At 44.1% G+C, this 11,308-nt stretch overlaps 1 protein-coding gene across 1 annotated transcript; it reads left to right on the top strand.

The window, feature by feature from the left end:
- The first annotated feature begins 951 nt into the window (after positions 1–951).
- mrm3a (mitochondrial rRNA methyltransferase 3a) lies at positions 952–2,721 on the top strand. The gene is made up of 4 exons (XM_075473166.1): positions 952–1,353; positions 1,514–1,758; positions 1,831–1,992; positions 2,071–2,721. The coding sequence occupies exons 1-4, from the start codon at positions 968–970 to the stop codon at positions 2,637–2,639; spliced, it is 1,362 nt and encodes a 453-aa protein (XP_075329281.1). The 5' UTR covers positions 952–967; the 3' UTR covers positions 2,640–2,721.
- The last annotated feature ends 8,587 nt before the right edge of the window (positions 2,722–11,308 follow it).

The raw sequence follows: 11,308 nt of genomic DNA on the forward strand, positions 1-11,308 counted from the left end.
ATAAGCTGAATGGACTTTTAAGTGTTTAAGCGTGCTGAAAGCCACAGAGGCCGGTTAGAAAAATACACAAAACTATCCCAAAGACACAGAAAACAACAGATGTGCAAAATTAGTCTTTTGTTTGTTTGTTTTGTCTATTGAACTTAGCAACTTCCTCCCCCCCAAAAAAATCTTATGCTACTGTCTATGGCAGGAAAGGAGAAATATTAAGGACCTTTGCAAATGAAGAGTGACTTTTAATGACAGATGTCCTGGAGTTCATAGAAAGATCCTTTCTAACAGGCAAATAAACGCGAGGAATATGCAGCACTCTCTGTAGACATCAAAAGTAGAGCAAAAAGTTTCTTGTGCAATAACCGTGCGCAGATCTTTTTAGGTCATTTATTTATTGTGAACTCTTGCGGAAGATGTGAGAACAAACCCAGTGAAACGGAAGCAACCACTAGACTAACAGCCAACTCTAATGGCTCATTCCGATCATGTATGGGCTTCCAGGTGCACATAACCAACAGGTTTTTACTCGGTGTGCAAAAATGACAAAAAGCAACAGGTGAAATTATGGAGGGATGCAATGGGCAGATGGAGAGGAAAGGAAACGGGAAAGTTTCACAGGACTCTGATCGGTTTACAGTCCAACACTTTGTGTTACTTACATTTCACACAACATCCCGACTTTTTTGGTAATTTGGTTTGTACTTCATTTAGTGTTCCTTGTACAGCACTTTGAACAGACTTGTTGATGCTACATGAATACATTTGACTTGCTTTGCCTTGTAAAACGTTGACTATGACATGTAATCAATAATAAGCAACACCTTTTGTTAAAAAACTCATTACAAGGAAGTCGATCAAAAAAAACCTTACTGAATAAAACATTGATTGTCTGGCCCACTGTTGGTGGCGGTAGCGAGGTTAGCTTGTGTTAAAACGACATTCTAACTCACCAGAGAAGAAGAAACGGGGCAAAATGGCTGCGCTCATGAGAGGCATGATATGTCTTGTTTCCATAGAGCGGAATACGTTTTTATCGAAGAGGACGGGCTTTGCTGTGGAGGCCAAACGGTATGTCCGCGGACTGAGACGGAAACCCGTTCAAGTGTTGTTTCCCGAAAACGAGACGGGTAAAGTCGCGAAGCCGCCTCCGGAGTCGTACCAACCAGCAGCAAAACAAAAGGTAAAGAAGCAGAGGGAGACGGGAGTCACCTCTGCTTTACATCATGCTGAGCAAAGTGCCTCAGTTATAACAAGGAGGGACGTGCAATCAAGTGTGAAGCATTCCCAGGTTTCTGTTACAAAGGATCAAGTTGACGGACTGCGCTTCGAGAAGGCTGCTCCTGGAGATAAGAGATTGGCGTGAGTCAAAATCATGCAATTACCGTCAATTTAGAGACATTTTGTTCAGTTGACAGGTTTAGAAGCTCCTTTTTGCTCGTGTAGGGATATGACATTTTTGTTTAGTATAACTATTGTAATAAAGACTGCCTTTTTCTCTATCCACACCGTTGTGCTGCAGGAGGTTGGCGAGTATTGCTCGATCCAGGACGTTTAGGGAGCACCAGGGGAAGATTCTCCTGGAGGGCAGGCGTTTGATCTGTGATGCTCTGGATGCTGGTGCTAACCCACAGATGGTGTTCTTCAGCACAATGGATCGGCTCCGAGAGCTTCCCTTAGACAAACTGAGAAGGGCCACGCTTGTCAAAGTCAAGTTTGAGGACATCAAGCTCTGGTCTGACCTCGTGGCTCCGCAAGGCGTGATCGGTAAGGGTTATACCCTTTGGTATGAAGTACAGCAATTCTGAGTGGTTTCTGATTCAAACTCTTCTTCTGCAGCCATCTTTTCTCGCCCAGACCCATCACGCCTGAACTTTTCAAACGGAGGCCAGTCGGTGCCGTTGTCCCTGATATGCGACAACATCCGAGACCCAGGAAATCTTGGAACTATGCTGCGATGTGCTGCTGCTGCAGGCTGCCGTGATGTTGTCCTCAGCAAAGGTAAGCTTGTGCCAACAAATAAGGGCCTGAACATGTGGGCTCCACTCATGATAACGCAGTGTCTCTGCTTGTAAACAGGTTGTGTTGATGTTTGGGAGCCTAAAGTCCTGCGTGCAGCAATGGGCGCACATTTTCGACTTCCCATCTATCCCAGTCTGGAGTGGGATGATATTGAAAATCATCTTCCTAAGGCAGTGACTGTCCATGTGGCTGACAGCAGCTGTGGCCCTGACAGAAGGAGACAACCTGAGGACAAGCCCTCCAAAGCAGGAGATTACGGCTGGGTCAGCTCAAGGCCGAATCGCAGAAACATGCGTTATGAGGAATACGACTCCGACTCCGACTCTGAAGATGAGGGAGTTTCACTCCCAAGAGTGGACGCCAAGTTGTACCATGAGAATTGGGCTGAGAGTCCCACTGCTCTGGTGATAGGTGGTGAGACACATGGTCTGAGCCTAGAAGCGGTCCAGTTAGCGGAGAAAACTGATGGCCACAGGCTCTTCATTCCTGTTGTTCCTGATGTGGACAGTCTGAATTCCGCCATGGCAACCAGTATCCTTTTGTTTGAGGGCAGGAAGCAGCTGTTAAAACTACTGCAGACTTCTGGGAAGAAGAGGAAGTCTGAAGCTGAAAGGCAGCTTTTATGATGCTTCCTGTAAATATCAGATTGAATGGCATAAGTTTAACATATACATCCTGTTCTGCAGTAAAATCCTCACTTTGAACTTGGATTTGAAAGGTGTATGTATTATTTCATCTCTTACATTTCTCGGACCGATCAGACTGCTGGTTTCATTGAATTATCATTCTTTATGAAATGGAAAGCCACAGCAGATCAAATAAACGACAATTTCGCAGAATCTGCGACAAAGACCAGCAGCAAAGTAATGAAGGATGAAACTGGGGAGAACTTTTTTGCTTAAAGCTGAAACCATTCAACAAAAAGTTGGAGACTGACTTCTGTGTTTTTCTGCCTCTAAGTTAGAAAAACACACTTGAACCTATGAGAAACGGTTACTTTAGGCAGTTATTTGGATGAGACTGGAGCCTTTTTAAGAAATTTTCTACACAAGTCATTTAATAAGCATCTTTTCTGGTGAAAGGCTGCTAAATAACTATTCTTTTACATACATTATGATTACCCACTAAAATTGAACATGACAGATTTATTACCTGCTCTCTTGTAGCGTGCTCTCAGGAAAGACAGAGCACAGAGATGTTTACATAAAGATCCAACCTTTCTTGACATCAAGAAACGTACCCTCTTTACGACCCTCTCAACGGATCAGCTCAAAGGAGATAACGGAGCCAGATGTGAGACCAACTAAATGGGGTTCTTTGTTTCCGAGTCTTCTCTCCCCCAGACCAGCTACGAATAATAAATTATGTAGGACACCTCCTGATAAGGGAGCAGATGTAGCCTCAAATGTCCTGCTGGTCCAACCTGAAGGAATGCCACACTTCCCTATTTTCAGAGAGTGAAAATTCCACTATAAACCTCGCTTTCCGTAGACTGAAAGTGTGAAAATCATTACTGGACAAACCTACAGATCATTTTGAAACATTCGCCATTCTTGTACCTTCTTCAATTAGCAAATTATGAAAATTGGATTTAAAAGGGATCCCTCTCGTGGAGCCACAGTGCCCCCCAAAGGACATGGATAACGGACACTTTTCAATATATCAGCCTAAACAACCATGGACAATTTCAACTACGGATGTTAATGTTCTCATTATGTGCAATGCAAAACCTAATAGGGTTTAATTCCACAGGTATTACTCGAACAGCTGCAGATCATTCTAAATTAACAGCAAGCAAAGTTGTCATTACCATTTTTGTCATGATAATATGAAGTATTGTATGCTAATAAGTGTTTCATGCTCATATTTGTGTTTATGCCTGCTTTTATGTGACATTATTGTCTGTTAAGAACATTATATTGTCTAAAATCACTGTCATATGGGTTAAATACGGTATAAGAAAGGAGCAGAATCCCCCCTTTTTGTCTCATGAATTCAGCATGGTCAACCCCCCTTTTTTCCCTTTGGTCAAAAGCCAGCTGAACTCTGATTGGACGAAAGCTGACATGTGACCTCGAGTTTAAAACCCGAGCGCACCAGAGATTCTCGCTCTCATATCTACCATCTTCCCCCTCTTAGCTCGCTCTTACTGCTTACTCTCAAAATCCGCAACTCTGGGACCTCCCTGTGGTCCTCCAAGCCTTGACCACTCCCTTTGTCCCCTAAGCTTATGCTTACAATTTTTGACCTCTTGTAGTCTTATCGCTTGCTCTTAGCTCAACTCTTCTGTCCTCTCTCTATTTTACTCCGTAACTATTAATTCCCATTTTTTTAGACTTCCTTTTTTTTATAAAGTCTGGTCCGATACACGCGAGTGTTTGCTAAATCACACCGCCCGGCCCAAGAAGAACAGCCGACTAAACGTCACCCAGCCGGTCACCAAGGAAACGTGGTCTCCAACAACGACGCCCAGCCGCTGGTAACCAAGGAAACGTGGTCTCCAACAACGACGCCCAGCCGCTGGTAACCAAGGAAACGTGGTCTCCAAGGACTGACGCTCACCTTGTAAATAACCACGATACTCTACGACAAAGTAAGGTGCTGGTTTGAGATCTTTTGAAACCGTGGATAAAGTGAAAACTTTCTCTGGAAGCGACGAATGAACAGACCTACGCGGGCAGAAGACTGTTGGCACAATATCCGTGTTATGAACCAGATTTAGTCACATTTTTGATAGGTAACTCTGTTAATGGCCTGCTCCTTTCTTCCCTATTACCCTTTTTTTTGGTTTCCCCAATAATTCTAATTTCTGTCTCTTTATCAATTGTTTATACCCCTATATACCTGTGCAATGTTGAATAAATGTTTATTTTAAGCCACTTAAGAGTGTCACAGACAGTTACTAAAGCCGGTTACCAATCCAAATAGGACGCACGACTCAGAATGAGACTGATTCTTAAAATAACATACTAGGATTGCAAGATTTTAAACAGTCTTCCTCTTTGGACTGTAACGTAACAAATTAAAATAAAAGAGGTGGTGTCCCAGCTATTTTCGAGGTAAATATTAATTAATAACGTGTCAACGCTACATATATTTTGGTGCCGTCCGTCCGAGGCTATTTGTGAAGTAGCCGCGCTTAGCAAAGCTGTCTGTGTGTGAGCATTTTTACAAACTGTTGTTTCCTGCATCAGGTTGAGAGTTAACGAGAGTAAAGAAGAGCCAAATAACGAACTTTATGGACGCATAAACTTGTTGTTTGAATTGTTTTTGTAGTAAGAAAGTATTACAAAAACACAGAAACGGAACACGTCAGCGCTGCCTGAGTGTGCTTCCTCCTGAAGTAATTTTGCATGCAAGAGCGTGTTAAAAAAAACGCTCAATAATATCTGGCCAAGTGGGGATTAATGGTTGCGAGTATCCAACATTGATATAACCACTCTGAGAAACAGAGATAATTATCCGCGAAATTCCGGTGTTGTCTGCTGAACTCAGGACTCCGTGCAAAAACTAGAAGTAGCTACCTAAGTTTTTGCGGCTGGTTTGTTTACAAACAGTCAGGAGATTTGACAGGCCTACGGCGAAACCTCCCGTGGCCGGTGAAAGTAACGTCTATACGGCGTGTGTATTATCACTTCCCGAAGAGAGGGTAGTTATAGTCAATTTTGAAGAGTTGAAGTGCCTAAAGGCAAGTCTGTTTTAACTCGGTGTTCGTAGAAGCACGAGCCCAATTGAGTCAGCACGTCGGCAGGAGCGCTGACGTGTTGGAAGCCCTTAAAAGCTTAAGGTGGAAAGTTGGAGACTGCCACGTCTCGCAAATGCTGCCTCTTCTGCAAAGCTGTTGATAAAAGCTGTGTTAGAAACCGCCGTGTTTCTCTTTGCTTGTGACATGAATGTTGTTTAAAAGCTTGGCGTGAGTCTGCTAAGCTAAAAATTTGCTGTGGGCTGAGAGCCACACAGCACGGACACTTCCTGAGTGGGAGGTGCCAAAGTCGTCAACATCTGACGTCAGCACTTTCTCACTCTTCCCCTGGAAGCCCGCTGCACATAACACAAGAACGAGCCTTAGCGTCATCTGCTGGTAACTTGGTTAATTACAACAAAGTGAAGGAATTCTGGGAAATGGTGTTTGACTAACAAATCTGACCAGCGCCATTGTAACTTGTGGTGAAGTGATTGAATTGAAAAGCAATCACGTGGTTCACAACTAATTCCTGTACTAACAATGACTGTTTGCATAACTTGTTTAAGGGTTTAAGAGAAAAACGATTCTTAAATAAATAGGAAATTTAAAATCAGAAAACTCAACAGTAACTGATTTTTAAGGTTAAAAGAGAGTCAACCTAAAACGGTGGATTATATCCACCACTCCTAAATTGCGACACCCCAATCAGCAACCCCAAAATTAACATCATTAGAAAAGGAACGACACTTGGAAGAAGGAAAGAACTTATCAATAATTTGGCTTAATCAAGTAAGATAAATTTTATTAAGGAATACTTCTTTCTGAATTTTCTTTTGTTTGATTATTTCCATCTTGTTGTTAGTTAATTTTGTTTTAAGTTTAATTTCAAAAGCAATTTGGAATTAAATAATTTTAAGCGATAAACTTTTAAAACATTTTTTTTTTTTGATCATTAATTTTAATTTTAATTTTTAATTATTTTATTTTTTTTTTTTTTATTATTAATTTTAAATTGAAAGAATTTTTTTTTTTTTAATTTTTTTTCCTTTTCTTTTTCTTACTTTCCTTCCCTTCTTCCAGACACGCTAAACTTAGTCTATAACTTGCCTAACTGCTTACCACGGTTACGCCTAAACAAATAGATTAACAAAACTTTTCTCGACAAATCAACATGACTTCTGACACGTCCAGTCAGGACGATCCATTCGAAGCAATGGAAAACACCCTGATGGATTTGACTGAAGAGCTAATTCCAGGTTATGTCAACAAAATAACAGGCACTGACCCCAACGAGCTCGGGGCAATAGTGTCAGAACTTATTGCAGGAGTGGAAGCGAAGACGCCCAAAGACAAAACTTTAACAAAGTTATTGGGGAGCTTAGCTGTCGTCTTCTCCGCGCGATTCAAACATGCCCATAAGGTGGTGGAGCAAGCCGCTGAAAAACTCAAAACTCGGTCGCAAGCGATAACGCAATTACAGGAGGAAAAGAAATTCCTCCAACATAAATTAGAAGTCTCTGAAAGGACAGCAAGCCAGGCTGCTGACCAAATAGAGAAATTAACAACCCAGGTTGAACAATCAGACAGAGATATGAATCAACTAAAAGGGATAAACGGGGAGCTTGGGGAATCGCTCCAGCAGTGCCAACAAGAGTTGCTGGCTAACCAAGCTAAACTGGAAGAGGTTGATAAAGCCCATAAGGACTCGCAACAACCTCTCCACGATGCCCTGCAGACAGTGCAGGATTTGAACACTGAAGTCGCATCCTATGAGACGCATCTCAGTGCTAAACAAAAACAGATACAGCTTTTGCAGGAACACCTCGGCGAAGCTAAAGACAAAATCAATGAAGCGTATCAGCAAAACGAACGCCTAACAGGAGAGTTGATAAATGCAAAAAGAGATTTACGTCAGTCCTTGGAGGCTGAACGCAAACTGAAAATGCATGATACCTCTCAACCAGAAAAGGAAGGCCGTTTTAGCTATAAGGGAGCCCAGGGGGAGTCGTTCTTTCCCCCAACAGGGCCAGCTACCCCAAATCCTTTCAGAGCCCACGGTGAGTCCCCAGAACCAACCAGACTGGATCAGTCGGTCCTTGCTCCGGGAAACCACACACCGTTGGGACCTTCTGACCGAGAATTAGACAAAATCGCTCGCAACGTGCCAAGGTTCGAACCCACTCCTGGGGGGCCGCACGACACCCGAGCTTACTTAAATGATATTGACTTCTATTTGCGTCGATTTCCAAACGCATCCATTACGGACAAAATCTACTTGATTAAAATCACGTCCAGCCGTGAAGTAAGTAGATTCATCGAACGTCAGCTTGATTACATCCAAAATGATTATGCACTTCTCTGTCAAACGATGGAGAGGGAATTTTCAGATGAGCTGTCTCAGTCCGGTCTAAGTACCGCCATGATGGTTAAACAGGGACGTAGTGAGCTGCCTCAGCAGTACTATTACCGTCTCCTCAAGGCTTATTTTGGCTCACGCAACGACAAGGGAATGGAGGAAGATATAAATTTCAAAACGCTCTTCATCCAAAATCTCCATCCCGTTACTAGTCACCACTTGGGGGTCATGGCTAATCCGCGAACAGCCACAATTGTGCAGCTCCGTGAGTGGGCCACTTTAGGTTTCCAGAAACACAGACAAGCTAAACAGCCAGAGCATAACACTGTTCTGACGCTGAACGCCGAACACCCACCTATGGAGCTCGAAGGAGCCCAAAGGGGTGAGGCACCTGGTCACGACACCCGACCACAACGGTCTAGTGAGAGTCACAAGACATCACAGACTCAACCGTCTCATCCGAGAGACGGCTACTCGAAACCTCACTGGCCCAGAAAAGAGCGATCTTACTCACGTGCAGAACACAACGAACCTCCTTTTAACCCTCACAGAGGAAAGTTCTTCCCAAACCGGTTTCCCAAATACCCAGCTCGGGAGAACCAGGGTGACTATAAAAATAGGCCTCGGGACACACATCCACGCACGGAATGGTCCAAATTATCCCAACAGGAATCGAATGATTCACACAAAAGGAGCAACAAAGACTCTCCAGGCATGAGATCTGAAAAGGAAAAAGAAGCCTTTGGTCTCAGCCAGGATGAGATAGACAATATTAAACGTTTGTTGCAAGAAATGAAAGAAAAGAAAGTTAACAAAAAGTCTGACCTTCTGTCTATAACCACTGTGACACAGAACCTGGCCCTGCCAGCTGATTCCCTTTCACAGCCAGAACGAGTAGCCGAGCCAACTCCAGAATCTGAGCTGGACCCACAACAGGCTCAAACAGAGTCACAAACTCCTGTGAACAGCACAGAAGAAGAGGCAAAAGATCCTCTCCCACCTAGCGCAGTCTTGGTTGTACAGCTGGATCAAAAAGAGATCTCCTCTGACCAGGATGCCTCTCTGATACAAGTTGAACCACCTGTACACCAATTTCTGTGCAACCTCTCTGAAAAGGGAGTCGCACGCAAGTTTTACATCTCACTAACCTTGGAAAATGTGCTGAGACATGAAGCTCTCCTCGACACCGCCGCGGATATAACTTTAATGTCTCTATCTCTTTTTAACAGACTTCGTAAGGCAGCAAACCACGGCAATAAAGAGTTAAAACTCCAACCTTGCTCTCTGGAGGTGCGCCCGTACGCCTCTAATAACACTACGCTGTCAGCAGTATCTCTGATACAACTGTCAATCGGACCAATGACTCTGATTCATCCCGTGTATGTGTCATCGCTTGAGTCCATTCCTTTGCTTGTCGGAAAAGATCTTCTGAACCGTTTCGAGCCTTTACTCGATTTCAAACGATTGAAAGTGTGGGCACAAGTGCGAGAACCTCTGACGATTACTTTTCCGTACAATGAAGATTTTAGCTGCTATGTCCTTGAAAGTGAAAAGCATAACTCTGTCCAACAGATAACTTTACTCGAGCCGTCCGAAACCGTAACACACGATGAGGTTGTCCACAGCAGTCCAGCCGCTCAGGCCGACCCTGACAACCTGGTGACGCAGCTCGCGACACAGCGAGACACTTTCCTGTGTGCATTACAACCGTCAGCCACGCAAGACGAGTACTGTCCACAGGTGCTCGGAGGTCTTGAACTGCAAAAGTCGCAGATAGATGATGTGATTATAGCTTTATGGGCTGATAAATCCGCAATCAGTAAAGATCTATATGAGTCACTGGCACGAGAAAACGCCAATCTCCGGATGGTGAAGAAGACCTTCCGTTTCCCATTAGATCCTACACCAACCACAACACTCACTGCCATGGGTGTTTGTGCTCTCACATTAAAGTGGAATAACAGAATGTTGATTCACACTTTTCTGGTTATTCCCGACCTTCCACACTCAGTGTACGTAGGAGGCGATATACTGGTGAGACTAGGAGTCCAAATTGACACAGTAAATAACATTCTGTGGTCACTAACAACCGTGCGTGATTCTTCTTATCTGCCTGACGCAGACAACCTGAAGTCAGGACAGACAATTCCAGAGGTATGCCAAGTAGCTAACTTCCAACATGCCACAATACCAGCACGCACGGCGAATGTCCCTCTCCGGATATGCATGCAACCAGGCCAGAGTCTTAACCACTCACAAGCTCTGTTTCAACCTTCGCCACTGTTCTTCGAACTTGGACTGTCCCTGGAAGCAACTCCTCTTTTGGGCCTAAATTCTAGGACCACATTCTTGCTGATCAACAACATCGGCGAGGAAGCCATACTGATCCCAAAAGGCACGCCACTGGGCTGGCTTATCAGTACCGACTTCCATGACTTTGAGCTGGGCATCCCAATACTGGGACAAATCCCAACTCCACTCTTCCCAAAACATCAGACAACCCACGTTGTCTACACAAAGCCTTCAAGGGCGATCGCACTCTTTTCGGTCGTGACTCTCGACCAGAACTCAGTCAGTCGCATTGATCTTAGTCATGATGAACAAATGACACTTCACACGGTTGACGTCTTGGCGGTTACATCAACCCCAGATTCTCCCGACGCACAGGAAAAAGTAACAACAGGGCCATCCCCTAATGTTGCTGATCGAATCGAAGAAGTGGTAACGCAAGCTAACGCTCTCGTTAATGACGAGGAACGCGACAAGCTACGCCAAACCCTTCTCAAATATCAGGATTTTTTCTCACTTGATTCTTCGGATTGTGGATTAACCACAATCCACTCAATGCGCATTCCTACTCCACCAGACGCACCGCCAACTTTTGTGCGTCAGTATAAGATTCCTCTAGCATCACAGGAGCCTATACAAGAAATAATAGACGACCTGTTGAAAAACGGGATCATTCGGCCTTGTAACAGCACTTACTCGGCACCGCTCTGGCCGGTCGTGAAACCCAATGGAAAATGGAGACTCACGATCGACTATCGAAAACTCAACCAACAGGTCCCTCTCTCGAGATGGCCAATGACTCAGCTTGAACAAGAACTTCCTCGCGTTAAAAATGCCAAATACTTCTCCACTCTAGACGTGGCGTCAGGTTTCTGGACCATTCCAGTACACGCTGAGGACCAACACAAGTTGGCATTCACGTTCGCTAACCGTCAATATACATTCACCAGGTGTCCTTTTGGCTA

The sequence above is a fragment of the Odontesthes bonariensis genome, chromosome 9 (assembly GCF_027942865.1).
Source record: "Odontesthes bonariensis isolate fOdoBon6 chromosome 9, fOdoBon6.hap1, whole genome shotgun sequence".
Taxonomy (NCBI): Eukaryota; Metazoa; Chordata; class Actinopteri; order Atheriniformes; family Atherinopsidae; genus Odontesthes; species Odontesthes bonariensis.

Coding starts and splice junctions, on each gene's coding strand:
- mrm3a (XM_075473166.1), top strand. CDS start 968: ATGGCTGCGCTCATGAGAGGCATGATATGTCTTGTTTCCATAGAGCGG. Junction 1,759..1,830: donor GGCTCCGCAAGGCGTGATCG/GTAAGGGTTATA, acceptor CTTCTTCTGCAG/CCATCTTTTCTCGCCCAGAC. Junction 1,993..2,070: donor TGATGTTGTCCTCAGCAAAG/GTAAGCTTGTGC, acceptor GCTTGTAAACAG/GTTGTGTTGATGTTTGGGAG.